The following is a 20,100-nucleotide window of genomic DNA, read 5'->3' as shown; positions in this document are numbered from 1 at the left end:
TGGACTTTAAAAATCTTAAAGGAACACGCCACATGATGGGACTGGCTGACCATTATGCACTGCTACCCTTAAGGGGCAGACTACCCATCACAGAGACACAAAGATTCCACCTATACAGCTGTATTGGTGGGGTCAAGCACACTGGAACTGTTCTGGTCATTCTTCACCTTTGCTAATCCTAGCAGCCTAGGCTTGGTTACAGGAATAGAGTCTCACGGTGAATGTATCACCTTGCTCTGGAAAAACTATAGCGTCCTGAGGCAACCAATATTGAATCTTGTAGTTCCAGCCACTGTTGCTGCTCATGCTAAAATAAATTTGTTAGTCTTTAAGGTGCCACAAGTACTCCTGTTTTTTTTATGGTAGCAGAGTGGCTGATGGCTGCTCTGGGCTATTTCCTGCAAGCTGGATCCAAATTCTTCCTAACTGCTCAAGGTCAGTGTGGAGATAATCGATTCAGTGCTTGGTGGAGATTGTTAACCATTCCCTGAGTGGGGGCAGGGTGCAAACTAGGGCTGTCAAGTGATTAAAAAAATTAATCATGATTAATCGTGTGATTAAAAAAAATTAATCATGAATAATAACACTGTTAAACAATAATAGAATACCATTTATTTAAATAAATATTTGTGGATGTTGGGAGGGATAGCTCAGTGGTTTGAGCACTGGCCTGCTAAACCCAGGGTTGTGAGTTCAATCCTTGAGGGGGCCACTTAGGGATCTGGGGCAAAATCAGTACTTGGTCCTGCTAGTGAAGGCAGGGGGCTGGACTCGATGACCCTTCGAGGTCCCTTCCAGTTCTAGGAGATAGGTATATCTCCATTAATTTTATTTATTTACATTTTCAAATATATTGATTTCAATTACAACACAGAATACAAAGTGGACAGTGCTCACTTTATATTTATTTTTATTACAAATATTTGCACTGTAAAGCACAAAATGGTATTTTTCAATTCACTTAATACAAGTACTGTAGTGCAATCTCTTTATGATGAAAGTGAATTTACAAATGTAGAATTATGTATAAAAATAACTGCATTCAAAAATAAAACAATGTAAAACTTTAGAGCCTACAAATTCACTCAGTCCTACTTCTTGTTCAGCCAATCACTCAGACAAACAAGTTTGTTAACATTTGCAGGAGATAATATTGCCCGCTTCTTGTTTATAATAATCATCTGAAAGTGAGAACAGGCATTTGCATGGCACTGTTGTAGCCGGCATTGTAAGATATTTATGTGCCAGATGCACTAAAGATTCGTATCCCCCTTCATGCTTCAACCACCATTTCAGAGGACATGTGTCCATGCTGATGACAAGTTCTGCTCAATAATGATCCAAGCAGAGCATACCAATGCATGTGCATTTTCATCATGCGAGTCAGATGCCACCCGCAGGTCGATTTTATTTTTTGGTGGTTCAGGTTGTGTAGTTTCTGCATTGGAGTGCTGCTCTTTTAAGACTTCTGAAAGCATGCTGCACACCTCGTCCCTCTCAGATTTTGGACGGCACTTCAGATTCTTAAACTTTGATCGAATGCTGTAGCTATTTTTAGAAATCTCACATTGGTACCTTCTTTGTGTTTTGTCAAATCTGCTGTGAAAGTGTTATTAAAATGAACATGTGCTGGGTCATCATTCAAGACTGCTATAACAAGAAATGTGATTAAAACACAACAGGAGACATACAGTTCTCCCCCACGGAGTGCAGTCACAAATTTAATTAACGCATTTTTTTTTTTGACAAGCATCAACAGCATGGAATGGTGGCCAAAGAATGAAGGGGCATACGAATGTTTAGCATATCTGGCATGTAAATACCTTGGAACGCTGACTACAAAAGTGCCTGTTTTCACTTTCAGATAACATGGTAAATAAGAAACAGGCAGCAGTATCTCCTGTAAATGTAAACAGACTTGTTTGTCTTAGTGATTGGCTGAACAAGAAGTAGGACTGAGTGGACTTGTAGGCTCTAAAGTTTTACACTGATTTCCTTTAGAATGCAGTTATATAACCAAAAAAAAAAAATCTACATTTTAAGTTACACTTTCATGATAAAGAGATTGCACTACAGTACTTGTATGAAGTGAATTGAAAAATACTATTTCTTTTGTTTATAATTTTTACAGTGCAAATATTAGTAATAAAAATAATAATATAAAGTGAGCACTGTACACTTTGTATTCTGTGTTGTAATAGAAATCAATACATTTGAAAATGTAGAAAAATATTCAAAATATTTCATAAATTTCAACTGGTATTCTATTGTTTAACAGTGCGATTAATCGCGATTAATTTTTTTAATCGATTCTTTTTTCTGAGTTAATCGTGTGAGTTACCTGCAATTAATCGACAGCCCTAGTGCAAACTATACTTAAAATCTATTGTGCAGGTTCTCTTGCTGTAGAGAATGGGGCTGGTGACCCATATCAAATCCATTACTGAGGGAGAGCAGCCAATTATAACATTTTTGTGCAATTAAGTTGCACCAGGGCAAGTGGAGGTGGGCCAGGGAATTACAAAGTTTTTAAATATCAAAAACTAACTATGAAAATTAACATCTAGGTAAATATTTAACATCTCTTGTCATTTCTGGAACCACTCTGTATATTAACTAAGTGGGTTGTTAGACTCACCTTTCATTGCTTCTGCTGTCTGGATAAGCTCTGTCACAGCACCAGCAACCCGCTTTGAGAAGGCAGCCAACGGATGCTTCAGCTCTGGAGTTGGCTTCTGAAGAATCTATAAAAAGATAAAAATTAATTAGCAGTTAGAGGCTAATTTTTCACTGCAAGTTCCCAATGAATTAGATGAAATCCTAATGCTACTCTAGGGGGAAAAAAACAAACAACAAAAACTATCTGAGTCTACAGAAAAATGCAAAAATGCCCACAACTCAGAAGCAAAACTAAAATAAAGACCCCAAGCAGACTGGTTGCGAGATTGTGCAAGGCATCTAGCCCATGCTAGGAAAAAAGGCTGCCTATCATTGTGAAAGTATTCCACAGGGCTGTTTCTGGAAGTACTCAATATTTGTCAGATGATCTCATGTGTCAATCTATTAATGAAGAACATTTAACCAAATTAAAATGCAAGCCAAGTGCTTCATGTTGCATTTTCATTTTGGGGACAAATGTAAACTACATGGGTAAACAGGGTACAAAACTACATGTTTTACACTACCACCATTGCCACTGTTTCTTCCAACTATCCTTGTTATAAATTGAAATTCATTCCCCACCTCTGCTCTCTTTTGCTCCTTCTAATATTCTTTATAATCTCTTAATTAGATACCCTCAAAATAGCTCTGTAGCAGAGCAGGCAGATACAAAAGGGAATAGAAATGAAACAGAAAAGCAGTCGTCGTTTAGGAATCCAACACTAATCTTTGCTTTAATGGCTGGCAGAAGTTACAAGTGGGCGAAAAAGAATACCTTACTGAGGAAAGAATTCATTATTTCATTTATTCCAGCACTAGCAACATGAGAAATTGGGGAATGATTTTGCAGTAAAGGATACATGAAATTTTTAGATGGGATTGAGAGGAAGAATTCGATAGTCACTTTTGCTTAGTACTGGCTCTCTGGAATTCAACTTGACTTAACAGGATGGAAGAATCCTGAACAAAAGATTTGCTTGTGGAAATAAGGGTTCAGTGCCACAGATATAGCATATGGGCTCTGAATAACTATCTGTCCGGTAAGGGTGATCTTTCTTTCACATTTAAAAAGGATAAGAGTGGAAACTAGAGGTCTCCTCATAGCTCAAATTATGTCACTGATATAGTGCAAATATGGAATATGTGTGCGCTTTTCAAATCACACCAGGCTTGTATATTCATATAAAGAATATTGCTGTACCTGAAATAATGCAAGATTCACAGTATACATTTTAATTCCTTATTAGCAAACAGAATTATAATTGAATGGTCAGATCTGATCCCTCCTAAGTCAGCGGTTTTCAACCTTTTTTTAATTTACAGACCTCTAAAAAGTTTTGAATGGAGGTGCGGACCCCTTTGGAAATCTTAGACATAGCCTGAGGACCCCCAGGGTTCATGGATCACTGGTTGAAACACACTGTTCTATGGTAACGACAACCTTTCATAGACCCCTTAGACATAGCATGTGGACCCCGAGGGGTCCAAGAACCACAGGTTGAAAACCACTTGTCCTAGATAGTATATTGAACAAAAAATATATCTGTCAACAGATTGTAAGTTCTTGGGGGGGGGGCCGCAAAGACCATGTTTTCTTTATCATCTGTAAAGTGTCTAGTGCACTTTTGGGTGTTGCAATCAAGTTAATTTTTGAGGGCGATGAGGAGTGGTCCCCAGACAGTAAGAATTATGTGGCTTTAATTTTGGGCATCCCCATGTTGATGGAGTCATTTTAAAACTTAGTGTCATTCACAAGCACTAATGAAGTTTGACAGAACAATTCTTCCCGTCAATGCCAAAAGACAGCAGAAATTTCAAATATAGTTTTCAATAATTCTAGAAGAATTCTGCTTTCCTTCCAAGGTCATCGTTCCTCCAGTCCTGGTGAGCTCTGCAGTAAAAGGACCAACACGCAAATGTAGAAATTGATGGCGCATTTCCTCATTCATTACTGTGCCAGAAGATGCTAGAGAAACCCAGGCAGTAGGTTAACTGTCACATGAATCCCTGACTTTCACAGAGCCTAAGGTTGAAGAGCCCCGTTTCCATAGTAAATATAAGTACCTGAATCCTCAACAGCCAAGCAATCTGCTGCCATATTAACAAAATGAATACCTTTTGCAACAATGAGGGCTAGAATCAGGGCGCTGTCTGAGACTCCTTCAACCCAGCAGACAGTACTATTGTGCCTTTCAGAGCTAACCTTCCTACACAGCTGAAATTTCCAAAAATACACACAGTGTGATCATGACTGCAGCAAAGCACCACGTTTCCTGATGCAGAAACAATTTGTAACATCAGTACTACCTTTGACAATGGCAACAAAGTGGCAATTAAATAAGTGGGTGTAAGTGCACGAACTCTGAGGTTTTCCAGTTACCTTTCTGTAAGTGTATTTAGAACTCATGACAGGTGCTGGAGACTGAAGTCCTTTATTTACCCAAAGCACAGATACAGAATGGACATAGAGCAAAAGCTTCTCTCACACTGATCTGCCAGTGCGCCTCAACCCTGACCTGCAGGGGCCATTTGAAGGTATGAGAGGATAGTTCCATGTTTTACTCTCTTCCTGAGTGCACCTCTCTGGATACTGACTCATACTCAAATGTGCACAAGTACATTGGGAAATGGGGTACGATCACACAAATCACTTCACACAGGTCACCTAACAACCTTTTGACTACAAGATTGAGATGTTTATCCCCTATATCAGTGTTTCCCAAACTTGGGACGCCACTTGTGTAGGGAGAGCACCTGGCGGGCCGGGCCGGTTTGTTTACCTGCCGTGTCTGCAGGTCCGGCCGACCGCAGCTCCCACTGGCCACGGTTCATTGCTCCAGGCCAACGGGAGCTGCTGGAAGCAGTGGCCAGTACGTCCCTCGGCCCGTGCTGCTTCCAGCAGCTCCCATTGGCCTGGAGCAGTGAACCATGGCCAGTGGGAACCGCAATCGGCCGGACCTGTGGACGCGGCAGGTAAACAAACCGGCCCGGCCCACCAGGGGCTTGCCCTACACAAGTGGCGACCTAAGTTTGGGAAACACTCCCCTAGATAATTTGATAATCCACAAGAATGTCAAAGCCGTATTGCTTGTATGTGAGCACTCAAGTCAGTAACATGCACTTTACACTTCAGAGTCCCAGCACAGAATACACTGTGAACTCGAGTTTCTATCCAGCTTCCTGGAAGCAGTTAAAATGGTGACATCATCTTATCCATCTTCATTTCTACACAAACTTTATGCTCACTAATTTTGGCTTTGTGTGCATGGGCTTGCAACATAAACCTAGTCTACATATGGCTCGAGTCAGCTGGCATTTTTGGGTAAATTTCCACAGTGTACTCAGGCCTTGTAAGTGAAGCTGCTAGAGGTAAGAAAGGCTGCTCTGCTAAGAAAATGGAATAGATGGGAGAAGTGAAAGGCAAAAGATGGAGTAGGATCAAGCAAAATCTGATTAGTTTTTGCTCTGTTAAGATGCATAATGTTGAGTTAGATCAGGGGTCAGCAACCTTTCAGAAGTGGTGTGCCGAGTCTTCATTTATTCACTCTAACGCAAGGTTTCGCGTGCCAGTAATACATTTTAACATTTTTAGAAGGTCTCTTTCTATAAGTCTGTAATATATAACTAAACTATTGTTGTATGTAAAGTAAATAAGGTTTTTAAAATGTTTAAGACGCTTCATTTAAAATTAAGTTAAAATGCAGAGCCCCCCGGACTGGTGGCCAGCACCAGGGCAGTGTGAGTGCCACTGACAATCAGCTCGTGTGCCGCCTTCGGCACGCGTGCCATAGGTTGCCTACCCCTGAGTTAGATACTGCAATATTCAATAGAGTGGATAAAACATGACAAATTTCCCCAAGTACAACTGTACTAAAACTACATTAGACTTCTAAAGGCAAATTATTCCCTGCTGGGCAAGTTCCAGTAATGAGCTCTAACAAGTTTAATTTTTCTTACACTATCTTCCTTGCTAGTGACAAGCGTTAATATAATGGGGCCTCTATTTTTTACTTTATCTGTATTCCTACACACAGTCGTTAATTTAATTTAACTAGACACACTAAAATCTCTGCCTGGCAATGTATTTCTACCCAGAAGGCCTATGTCACACACCAGCCACTAAAAAGTAGCTTCTCAGAGGTTGCGCACATGACGACTGCAGCTGCAAGTCAACTTGAGAAAGTTGGATATTTTATTAAACCTTTGTTCTTATACAACCCATGCTTCTATACGTGTGAAATGCCCATGTTGAAACAATGCTACAATATTACCAGATAAGTGTTCAGATTCCAGAAAAGCATACACAGTTCAGTATTCACAGCTTCAGAATGCACCGAGTTAGTCACAAGACTTTAAGTGAAAAAACAGAGTTGGGAAGCTTTTAGGTAGGGCTTTGGGGATGGCCTCAGATAGCATTTCCTTTGCTTACCTCAGGATAGGGTCAGGCAAGCATGTGAATGTAGTGCTCCCCCAGTGATTTTCACAACATTGGTGGTTTGGGTGATTGGTGTGTGTTCTACTACATCAGGTTAAGAGAGTGACCCACTGGAGAATACCAATGTTCGATTTTAAAGGGGCTCATTTTTAGATGCTGTGATGCCTTCACTGACTCATGATAAAGTAAGCTCCAGAAGAGAACTCTATGCAAACACTTCCAGCTTCCCTTCTCTCTTTTTTTTAGAAAGTGGTGAGCTATTTTAACCATTTGGTCAGGAACTTGCAGCAAGCTAATAAAAAGTTAACCTTGGCAATGCTTATGAAAAGGGCTCAGTGGGATTATTTGTTCTTGGCAAAGCTTCAATACATGCCTATAGGCTCCTTCTTACCAGGAGGACATGTTCTAGGAGTTCCAAGTATCCCAGGGTACATTCTGTTCCAAATCGCAGTGCTCTCACTCGAACATCTTCACTCACGTCTGGGTGATAGGAAGCTTGCTAAGGAGACAAAGCAATATTAACACTCAAAAATTACAAAGCAGAGGTAGTGGGGAGGAGCAGACATATGGATGGAAACTATATAAATGGCATAAAAAGACCAGAAAAAAGCAATTTCCCATCATTTGTAAATAACATCCAAGCCAGCAAGTCACCACTGTTGCAAAGGTGTAGCTTAACTGGCCTGCCAAAGCTGCAGAGCCTCATCTGTGAATAGGGTGACCAGATGTACCGTTTTTAAAGGGACAGTTCCGGTTTTTGGGACTTTTTCTTATATAGGCGCCTATTACCCCTCACCCCTGTCCCATTTTTTTCACAGTTGTTATCTGGTCACCCTAACTGTGAAAATGGATTTCTGAAGAAGTTTCCTTCTGTTATCATATTCTTCACTCTAGGGATGCAACGGCTCACTCTTTTTTAACGTTCTTCATTAGGCATGGTCAGCATCAGATACACATCCTGCCATCAACCCAGACAAAACAGCCGCCTCAGCAAAGGTCCAAAGGAGGAAGGCAGCAAGTTGGTTGTTTTTTTAGGTATAACCGTAACAGATTCTGGGAATGGACTGAGCTGGTAGCTTGTGGGGGATGTGTACTACAGTTTCGTACAAGCAGTGATGCTAATAAGAAGGAAGTTGGCACCTCCATATTCCTACTGACACATTGGAAGAGGAAAGAAAATGAAGTAAGTCTGAGCAATAGTTTCTCCATCCACAAATACATTACAGCGTTACAGATTTTAGAACCACAACCTCTCTCAAAACTCTCCCCCCCACAAACCCTCAAATATTCCATCTAAAATGTGAGTGTTCTGTGCAGCCCCCAAAAGTGAACACAATGTAAGGCTCCACATCAGAGACAGCGCAGCTTAATGGACAGAGCTCTGTACTTGGACTTAGGACAGCGGTTCTCAAACTTCGTTGCACCGCGACCCCCTTCTGACAACTAAAATTACTACCCGACCTCAGGAGGGGGGGACTGAAGCCTGAGCCCTGCCACCCAAGGCAGGGGGCCAAAGCCCAAGCCCAAGGGCTTCAGCCCCCAGGCAAGGGGCCTGTAACCTGAGCTCTGCTGCCCAGGGCTAAAGCCGAAGCCTGAGCTCTGCCACCCACTCAGGCTTCAGCTTCAACCCTGGATGGTGGGGTTCGGGCTTCAGCCCCGGCAAGCCTAACATTGGCCCCAGCAAGTCTAACACCAGGTCTGGCAACCCCATTAAAACAGGGTCATGACTCACTTTGGGGTCCTGACCCACAGTTTGAGAACCCCTGGCTTAAGAGATCCAGGGTCTATTCTCAGCTCTGCTACTGGCCTGCTGGGTGACCTTGGGCAGGTTACATCAGTGCATAACTTTCCCGCTCTGTAAAATGGAGATAATGATGGTGACCTTCTTTGTAAAGTGCTTTGAGGGCCAATATTATTCTGTATGTGGGAAAACGGAAGATTGCAAAGAAGCATGTCATGTGTAGTATTAGATTTCATGTGGTTAAATACGTACGACAAGCAGTAAAAGAGCATCTTCTACCAGTAGAATCTTTTAGAGGGCAAAATAAAAAATTCGAAAGTAGTCCTGCATCATAGATTCACCACTACTAAAATGGTATTTAGAAAGTACAACTGGGAGCATGTTTAAACTTGGTATTAATTTTTAAAAATACACCTTAAAATGCTTATTTTCGGGCAGTTTTATTGAACTCATCTGCCCGCTTTTGCTAATATGTTCCTACCAATTTCTTTTTGTCTTCTGGCATTTACAATTGGGACTAAAATTAATTTGGTTGTTTGTACAGTTTGATCAGTTCTTTCTTTCCTTAACATCATAATTGTTGATGTCACGTTAGACTCAGTTGGTTAATGGACTGAGTTGGTTAATGGGCTCCCTCTACTGGCTAGTTGAAGAACAGCTGAGCATCCACCACTACAACCTACATTAACTACACTGTTGGCTCCCCACTTAAACAGAACAGTAGTTTTTTGGAGTTTGTTTTGGGGTGGGTTTTTTTGGCATATTTAAGGCTGGGTGACTAGTCTACTGGAGAGAATTAACCAATTTAGAAAGGTCCAGAAATTCCTTGAAGTCCAACAGCTACTTCACCACACACATTTAATTTACCTTGTACAAACTTCAATACTATGGTGACGGATGCTACAAAAAACACTCAGATACCAAGAATCGCTTCAAAATTCTACCAGAGATAAGTACAAAATTGACTGAGACAATACAATATTTTTGGAAGAAACATTGAACATATCAAAACATCTTTAAGCCTCCCACTGAAGTCCATGAAAAAACGATTTAATTCCCTGGGAATAGAATCAGGCCCTAGTTTTTATATCAAGAATACATATTCAAAAGAGTCTTCAACCAGCAGCAAACTAACAAAAAGCTTATTAATTCATTTACATCAGAATGTTTTCCTGCAATATAAATTAAATTGAATTTCCTCAGAAAGTCTCTTGGACAGAATGTATGTACATTATATAAATTCATATCCTCGTCTGTGAAATATTGTTAACTCAGAAATTTTTTTTAGTTACTTCCTGTGTGACATATTGTATTATACCAAGACACACAGTTCACCTTGTAGAATAGTTTGGAAGGATGGATTTCTTTCCGCTTTAAGTGGAGGAAGTGGCTTAGGTTAGTTTTTAATGGATTTTCCCAAACCTTCTGCCTATGGTTTGATGTTCTCTTGCATTCCCAACTCTGATTAGCAAGTTTGTTTCAGACACTTGGGGAATGCTAAAGTAATGACAAACAATAAGGGACAAAGCTTCAAAAATATTGTATCCCAACACTGGTTTTTCTCCTCAGGTCAGATGATTTAGTTATCCTCTATTGCTCCTGTGAATTTCTACTGCCAGTTTTCCCTGCTGCAATTGGCAACACATGCTCTCAAGACACACTGTGTTTCATTATTATTAATTTTTTTTATATCACAGAAGTGTTTAGCGTTTCCCAAGTGAGACTGAGACCACAGTCCACAAACAAGACAATGGATGGGAGAAAGGATCATTATTATCCTTGTTTTGCCGGTGGGGAACTGTAGCACAGAAATATGGACTTTCCCAAGGTGATACAGGAATTCTGCTTTGCATCTGCAAACTGAACCCAAGATCCAGGCCAGCATCTTGCTTGCCAGTCCACGAGCCCATCTCTGCTCTTTCATCTCTTTTCTCTCCTGTTTTTGATACTTCTATTGTACCTGTCCTCTTCACACTCAGTTCCTCTTTGCTATCATGCCCCATTCTCTCTTCAAGTGCTTCTAGCATTATGGGTTAGCAGTATGTGTACAATGCTAATGTTGTAAGCACTGACATAACCCTCATATGATAGAAGATGTGCAATCTTCAACTGCAACTATATAACTAAGACCATCTCTCTGCCCTAGATAGTTCTCATATCCTTCTAATTTTGCTACAGGAGTCACCAGTAATAAAATAAAAAAATCAATATTTCCCATTAGTTAATGCATAGTTATTACTTCACACACATGGTATAAAGACGAAATCTGTTTTTATCTTCGGGTCTGATCCAATCTCGAGTACTTTTGGTTAAGTGTCTCCATCAAGTTTAATGGGACCCACAGAATCAGTTCCTGAGATTGCACTGTAACCAATATTTTTTTTTCCAAATGGTAACTACTGACAAATGCTCACTTACAGACTCACAGACTTTAAGGCCACAATGGACCATCATGATCTAGTCTGACCTTCTGCACGTTGCAGGCCATAGAACCCCAGTTGTCAGTGTATTATTTACATATTGCACAATTACTGTAGACTTGTTTAAATATCCCAGAGCTGAACCCCTCTGTACGTAACAATTCATGCTATATTTTGTTCACACGTGCATTTTGGTGGGTTTCATTCCATGTAGTGGTACATCTAACCCATTATGTGTGTCATTATTTGCTGCTTATTTGACAATATTAGTCCTATCAAAATATTCAGACGATTGAATTGCTGTGTATTTGATGAGAAACCCCTATTTTGCCAAACATCACAAAAATATTAAGTTTTGCAGGTGTCATGCTGCCTTGATGGTATAACAAAGAAAGTCAGGTACTCCATATTCACCATCTTAAAATACAAAAGAAGTGCCTATTGAGATTTATCATGGAATTTTTTTAATACCCCAGAAAATATCTTATTGCCTCTATATAAATCCATGGTACACCCACATCTTGAATACTGCGTGCAGATGTGCTCGCCCCATCTCAAAAAAGATATATTGGAATTGGAAAAGGTTCAGAAAACGTCAACAAAAATGATTAGGGTTATGGAACGGCTTCCATATGAGGAGTGATTAATAAGACTGGGACAGTTCAGCTTGGAAAAGGGATGACTAAGGAGGGATATGATAGAGGTCTATAAAATCATGACTGGTGTGGAGAAAGTAAATAAAGTGTTATTTACTCCTTCTCATAACACAAGAACTAGGGGTCACCAAATTAATTTAAATAGGCAGCAGGTTTAAAAAAACAAAAGGAAGTATTTTTTTCACACAACACACAGTCAACCCGTGGAACTCCTTGCCAGAGGATGCTGTGAAGGCCAAGACTATAACAAGGTTCAAAAAAAGAACTAGATAAATTCATGGAGGATAGGTTCATGATTGGCTATTAGTCATGATGGGCAGGAATGGTGTCCCTAGCCTCTGTTTGCCAGAAGGTGGGAATGGGTGACACGGGATGGATCACTTGATGATTACCTATTTTGTTCATTCCCTCTGGGGCACTTGGTATTGGCCACTGTTGGAAGACAGGATACTGGGCTAGATGGACCTTTGATCTGACCCAGTATGGCCATTCTTATGTTCAAAAAGAGATAAGACGACTTTCTACAAGAGATCTGATACTCCTTCATACAGCTTGATTCCATCTATTACCAAAGTAAGTACATGAGTGGATAAAAACACAGTAGCATACGCGCCAAAAATAGAAGTACTAGCTTCTCCACCAGACATTTTAAATTGCTGTCTAACATTAATTGATATAGCTCTGGCTAAGGGGATGTGGTACACATAATTAAATTATTTAACAAACTTAAGACTACGCAGGGTAGTTGTAGCCATGAACAAGAGAAGCTTTCAAGCCACACAGGGTTCTTCTTTAGGTCTGGGAAAGATACAGTCACAGCTAAATGAAAGGTGGAATAGATTGTTTAGCATAAGTAGTGCATATTCAAAGGGACCATTCAAGATAGAGTGGCCCTTGACTATCCATTAGAAGATATTACCTCACCAACCATGTCACACTTAAGACTGACAGCTGTTTTGAAAAAATTTGGGTCAAATGTTTTAAATAATGTCTATGATTAGTCTTCTAGACTTTCTACCTCTCTCTAGTGTTTTCAGAGACTTGTTTCTCCTTGCCTAATAATCCTTTCCAGCTCCAAGGACATAAGGAGGCCAAAACCAAATCCACTGGGCTAAGTAGAGGGCAAGCTTTTATCCTCACTGTTCTGAACCATACTATTTCTGGTTTTAGCTTCAGGCTGCCTTCCAGCTGTTATTCCTACTCTGCTGCTTTCAAGGTGGTGCTCTGTGGCACATAGCCGACTTTCAAGCTAGAGATTATTAATGTCATCTGCAAGCAATAACAATGGTGACTTCAAGGATCAGTACTTGCTTCAAGTGGTAACAATTTACCAGTATTACCATGTTAACCTGGTAGGCCCTAGCCCAAAGAATGACTACCATACCCAACAAGCTCTCAGGTAGACTGCTTTTCAATCTGTCATTTTAGATAAGTAAAATTGTTCTCAACTGTTTTCACTCTTTAGATTGCTTTGTAAAGGCAATTCTGTCATGGATACTCAGCCCCTTATCAACATCCCAGTTCCCCTCTGCTTGGTCTCTAAATGGTTTATTCTGCAGGCCTCTGGCCATCTATGAACCAGAGCAGGAGAGGCACCAAATTAAATTATAGCAATGATAGGAGTGAAAGTAAAAACAAGAGGAAACAATTAATTTGAAAGTATACAAAGACATACGACTAAAATGCAGAATATTAGGCTGAAATATAATTTAAATATGAAGAACTGTAATCCAGAGATCTGTAGAGTGAAATGCAGATAGATCTCCATATGAATATGCACCTACATTAGCCAGGTCATAAAGTTACAAAGGATATTTAACTAATATGCTTCAGAGTGTTAATTGATCCTATACCATTGCACAACTGCACACGAGAGTGCTTTCACCTTCCCTTGAAGCATCATGTACTGGATTTTGACAGAGGCATGATACAAGACTGGATGATACAAGATGTGGTGACTTCTGGGTTCCAATGCAAACTATAGCTATATTTTCAAGTATCTGTGTTTAGCGGGGGGGGAGGGGGGAGAGAGACGAGATCAAAGCTTGAAGCAAGCAGAGTGTTCAGGAACAGATGTACTCTGCTAAATACATACAAGAACCATCAAGGTCAAAATGACATAAGGATTTCAATTCACGATATATACATAAATCATGTTCAAAATCACACTGCATCACGCTTAAATGTAGAATCATTATTTTAAAAACAAAATTCAACCCTGTCCTATCCTTACATCCAGTCATAATGGAGCTAAAACGTGATCTGGGGACCTACGGAGGGAAAGATTTCACTAAATTTTGAACTCCACACCTGCCAAACTGCCCAAACTTTAATTCTTCTCTCATAGTCATTTGTACCTTGAAGAGCAAAGATGCCTAAATGATGATTAGGAATAAGAGTGGTCTTAATTTCACTGCTCAAACTTCAAAGAATCAACTTTGTAAAATCCCTTTCTGGTCCTGCCCCTGTTAATTACAAATAATCCCTCCCTACCTCAGCATGAAGAGAAGTGGGTCATGAGTATATTTTGCATTACTATCTGAACCATGCATGCAAACATTTTACAGTCCTATTTCTTTAAAGTTGTCTGTCTCAAATACAATATTCCAAAAGTTCAGCTCACAGGAGCATTGCATTTAGTACAAGACAAAAGGCGCACACTCTTTAAAAGCACAGTAAGAATTCAGACGACCAATTAGTTTGTTTAGAAAGCAAAGGAATATTGACAATACATCTGCACATTTTTTCCATTAGAGAACTCCTAACTATATTAAAATCTGGTCACCATTACATTATTTTTATGCTCTACTGTTTGTACTGAGTCTGTCTTGCAGTTTAAAAGAAATAAGAACTCAAGCAGGTTTCATGTCAATCAAAAAAAAAACTATTCTCTCTCTCTCCAAAAAGAAACCAGTGTGTATTAATCCATATTTCTCTTACATAGCATAGAAATCCCCTCTTTCTGGTATAAGATGTTAGTCAGACTTCATAATTCTCACAATCACTAACTTCTCAGATAAAGACAAACAAACACAAACTAAATTTAAAGATATAGAAACCTAAAAAATTAGGAGAGGAAATTAATCTTTACCTTACAAGCTGTTAGCATATCAGCTACTGCTTTGCGGCTCAGATTCGCTGTAGCAATCACATCCTCCTGTCTGCATGAGTTCCCAGCTGCAACAGCTTTGGCAGTTGCCATGGTGATTCCTTTCGTCATCCGGATCGATTCTTCAGGTGATGATGTCTTTTCTGGAATCTCCTTCGACTGAAATACCTAGAAGTTAAAGCAGAAGGGAGATCTAGTTGCCGTTTAAGAGTCAGACCACAATAACACGGAGCTTGAAACAGACATGGCAATTGGAAGCAGCCTTCAAATGGCAGGAAATCAGAAATTTAATTGGAGTACTCTACTGCAATATTACTCCTGCTTCTCAGGAGTCTGGCTCTGATAAGACTTGCACATCTACACACAGCAGGAAGAAACACTAACCTGTGGGAAGTATGCACAAAAGGTTAACCCATTTACTTGAAATGGATGACACTCAACATTTGTCATTTAAACTATCTGTGTTATAGGATAGCCGGAAACCAATAGTTACAGCATATAGATAGCTACTAGTCCTATGCATATATTCTTCCATCCTGACTATTGGACAGGCATGCAGAGATCCTCCTCCCATATAGGCCATGCTCTAATGCAGGGGTGGCCAACCTGAGCTGGAGAAGGAGCCAGGAGCCAGAATTTACCAATGGACATTGCCAAAGAGCCACAGTAATACGTCAGCAGCCCCCCATTAGCTCCCTCCCCCAGCTCCCAGCGCCTCCCACCCACTGGCAGCCCCGCCAATCATCGCCTCCCCGCACCTCCTGATCAGCTGATCCATGGCGTGCAGGAGGCTCTGGGGGGAGGGGGAGGAGCAAGGGCACAGCAGGCTCAGGGATGGGTCGGGAAGGGGTGGAGTGGGGGCAGGGTCTGGGGCAGAGCCAGGGGTTGAGCAGTGAGCACTCCCTGGCACATTGGAAAGTTGGCGCCTGCAGCTGCAGGCCCAGAGTCGGTGCTTATACAAGGAGCCACATATTCACTTCTGAAGAGCCGCATGTGGCTCTGGAGCCACAGGTTGGCCACCCCTGCTCTAATATGTCCTGTGAGCCAGAAGCAGCATAGAAGGACTGAACTGGATATATTAATAAAATGCTCAAAAATCTTTTCTGTAAAGGGTTGAAAGGGGAAGGGACAAAGAAAATGAAGCACTGTCTCTTTTCTATGCTTAGTCCTCTGTTACAAACCTAACTATATAATTGTGTAGAGGAACTCGCATCAAGAGGAAGACATTGAATTATCTGACCACACACACCTCATTCTTATGAATGTTGGAAGTAATTAACTATATTAAAACATTATAGCTAACATAAGTCAGTTAGAGCTTATTCTGGCTCCTACTTGCCTCCTTTTTCCACCTTTATTCCTTATTAGCTTGCCATTCTTAAGCCTTATAGAATATTCCAGGTACTGCACTGGGTTACTCCTGAGAGTATTCTGCACCAAAAAATGTAAAATTCTATGCCAAAAAATTTAAAATTCTGCACACAATATTTTTAAATTATGCAAATTTTATTTGTCAATAAATAAATGTGGAAGCTCCAGCATGGCAGTGGGAAGCACATGCAACTGACTGCAGAGGTAGGAGATCACCCTGTGCCTCCCCTCCCCTGGAGATGGACTCAGCAGTAAAGCTGCATGTGACCCCGACATAGCGTAGGGACCAGGACTGTCTGAGAAACACCTTGGGGCCCTGGCCCTCTGTGCCAAGCACACTAGATGTAGGCAGGCAGGCTCAGCCAAGCAGTATCCAAGTATGGAGAAGCTTTTAGTGTAGGGATTTACCACTCTGCTGGCTGCTCCGGGTGCCCGAAACAATGCAGCCAAGCTGCTGGGGAGCGGTGCATGACCGCTCTTGCAGCTTCCTTTTGCTTCCAGGTCAGAAAGTCATTTTTCTGCGGAGAAGCAAAGAAATCTGCGCATGCGCAGAATTCCCCCAGGAGTAACTGGATTAAATGTTACCAGTCACAACCATTATGCAATGCTGCTCTGACAGCATTATCTATTCCTTATGAGGGTTGTCTAGTGTGCCCATTGCTGTAGTATCTAAATGCCTGAACATACATTAGGAGGGTCCACTCCCATTTATCCAGGTTATCATTATTTGGCTTTCACCCCTCCCCCCCATCTCAGTGTGGGGGAGAAACTGAGTAACAAATCCATGCCAACTGTTACAAAGACATCTCTTAATAGTACTCAGATTCAACCCGTATCAAGCCAGTTAAAGCAATGCACATGTAAATACAATATTCCCATACAGAGTAAAATCCTGGTTGAAGTTTCTCCATTGACTTCATTGGGGTCAGGATTTAATCTTATTTTTAATAAATATATAGACACTCCTGAGACTGCCCGAAGCAATGAAACAAAACAATTAACTCATGGGTATAATAATGCATTAGAAGTATTGAAAAGAAATCACCACCTGATTTCTGCTTGACACGATAAAGTACAATTCCTTGACTGACTAAGTATCTGGAAAGTTTTAGATGGCAGAGTTTATCCAAAGGATTTTGACGGTTCATTTATTATGCAACTGCTTATGTGGGGATTTAATTAAAAAAAATATATATTCTGTAATTATTCTTCCTTTGTCAGTATCTGCATTTTTCACACAAAAATAAGGAAGCTAGTTAAACAGAAATTAAAAGGTGTAGTCACAAGACTGAAATGCCTGCAAGCTGCAGAAACTTTGTAAAAATACTATAATAGAGGCTCAAATTAAATGTATATCCCAATTTAAAAAAAAAATTGTAAGAGGGCCAAAAAAAGTGCCACGAGGGTTAAACAACAGAGTAGAAAAATCAGTTAGAAGCAAAAAGGCATCCTTTAAAAATCTTACTGAAGAAAATAGAAAGGAACATAAAATCTGGCAAGTCAAGTGTGAAAGTATAATTAGGCAGGCCAAAAAAGAATTTGAAGAGCAACGAACAAAGGACACAAAAACTAACAGCAAAATGGAGACGAGTTTCAAACTGCAAGTGCCAACAGTGCTGCTCTTTGACACTGGAGAAACGTTTACAAACCAAGGTCAATGAAAGGTGAACATTTGATTCAGAAAATAACATTTACAGTGAAAGTGTCATGTCTGGAGGAATGAAGAACCAGTTTCTCCAAGCATATTTCATGACAGTAGCCTCTCACACCTGAGAAATACAGCCTAACAGGGGAGACTAGTGACATGTGGAAGTGGATAGGTTGAAGTGACATGCAATCGTGTGTTGAGAGCTGTGGGTAGGGACCATATCGCCTCTAACTCACAACAGAGCAGCCATAACATCCCTAGAGGCACCTCCAGTGAAGCTTGATTTGATTTTAAGAGTGTACTTTAGAAAGCTGCCATGTGCAATTATTCCGTTCTTTACCGTGAGTTCCTGTTTGATGCACTCAATCGTGGCCTCGAGAGCTCTTGTGCCTCGAGTAGCTTCATCTTCTACTGCTTTAACAGTCTTCAGAAGTGATGTAACATTGGTTACCATCACCTGAAATGGAGAGAGGGAGAGATAAAAGTACATCATTCCCTTCTCCCACATTTTGGAGACACCCCCACATGATTCAAGGAACATCAAGCTATGAAGCCATTATTAATCCTGTAGGGAACAACAAGCTTTATATACAGTATGGGTTAAACAGCTGAGAGTGAACTCTATAGACAGGCTTTTATTTTTGAGTGATCCCTATTGAAGTTGGATTGATACAGCCAGATTCACTGAATAGTGGTGCTTTCCTAAACATGAGTGCATGGTGTCACAACTTGCGCGTGCCTGGGCACAAACCTCTCTCAACACCAGTGTCTCTTGGTTTCTAGTACAGCCCTTTTACCCCTCTAAGCTTTCTCTGAGGACACTTGCCTGTGAGTATCAGGTGAACCTGGCTGCTTTTCCTAACTATTTTGAGGGCGCTGCAGATCTCTTGCAAACTGACCAATTGGCTATGCCTCTGATTTCTGGGTTTGAAAGACCACAAATCTTCACTTAACCAAAGTAAACAGTCCCAATAGCGCTCAGTACCCTTCTACTTTGTGCTCCCACAGGGAAAGCATGATCTTACAAGGGCCTGGCAGTGCTTCCATTCCTGACCCTAGTCTAGTTCCCAACCCCCGCCAGGATCCTGTTCCCTCTCTCCTCAGGACCCAAGTGATCACTTGTCAGATTCAAACCCCCGAAGTTCCAAACAGGCAGTCTGGGTGGAACGCCTCTCCAGAAGTCCTAGTGTCTGTGTCTCTGGGCACTCCTTGGCATGTCTTTACGCAATAACATACCTCATCATACAATTTTGCTTAACAGTACTTATGCTATAACATCACCTATCATACAATTTCAAGTTAACAGAATCCCTTCTCCACATCTGGTATGAATTGCCTACAGAAAGATGAAAAGTCAACAGGTTTCTAACATATAAAAACTAGGGCCCTTTCCTTTGCCTCCATTACCGCAAACACGTAAAACTATAACCTCAAAAAACCTTGTCAGAGACCAGGCACATTATTTACTAATTCGTGAAATGCCACTATTACGTTCTCTTGGCACAGTTTGTAAAACCACAATTAAACACACAACTGCCATCATCAATTGAAAAGAAGTCAACCATCTCTCAGGAAATCAACCCAACCCTCGATTTAAGGACTTCCCCCTCAGGCAAAAGGCTGAGTCAATACCGTAGCTAGCCTTGCCTTATGCACTGATGGTCAAACACTGGTTCCAACATACAGAGTAAGCAAGTTCCAAAGTTAAGGGCACATCTTCCCTCCAGCCTGTAGATGTACAAATGCTCTTAGGACAGCACCTAAGCCCACCTCAGATCTTCAGCTGGAACACAAGGAGGAAGGTAAACTTTCAGATAACCAGGACTCAAATCACATTGAGCTCTGTAAAACAATTGGAACCAGCTAAGCAAGCAGACACTGTTCTGTAGTAGCTGAACTTTGCATGGTCTTTGATGAGTTCCCCCTCACAGAGTGCATCGCAGTAATCCAATCTGAGGCATCGATCATAGCAGGTCCACATTTGATGGGAAAGGACAAAATCTCTTTGCCAAGCAAATGCGTAAAAGTCACTTTGACTACCTGATCATCTGGAAGCAGG

At 40.8% G+C, this 20,100-nt stretch overlaps 1 protein-coding gene across 2 annotated transcripts in view; it reads right to left on the bottom strand.

The window, feature by feature from the left end:
* TLN2 (talin 2) overlaps nucleotides 1-20,100 on the bottom strand; it is a 363,285-nt gene that overhangs the window by 30,507 nt on the left and 312,678 nt on the right. For both annotated transcript variants that reach the window (XM_044979585.1, XM_044979584.1), the window contains exons 50-53: nucleotides 18,382-18,498; nucleotides 15,005-15,190; nucleotides 7,488-7,595; nucleotides 2,639-2,744 (exon numbers count right to left, since the gene is read on the bottom strand). In XM_044979585.1, the coding sequence (XP_044835520.1) occupies nucleotides 2,639-2,744; nucleotides 7,488-7,595; nucleotides 15,005-15,190; nucleotides 18,382-18,498 (517 nt within the window). The remainder of the gene's footprint in view (nucleotides 1-2,638; nucleotides 2,745-7,487; nucleotides 7,596-15,004; nucleotides 15,191-18,381; nucleotides 18,499-20,100) is intronic.

This window comes from Mauremys mutica, chromosome 11, assembly GCF_020497125.1.
Source record: "Mauremys mutica isolate MM-2020 ecotype Southern chromosome 11, ASM2049712v1, whole genome shotgun sequence".
Lineage (NCBI taxonomy): Eukaryota > Metazoa > Chordata > Testudines > Geoemydidae > Mauremys > Mauremys mutica.
This window is presented reverse-complemented; position numbering and strand designations above follow the sequence as displayed.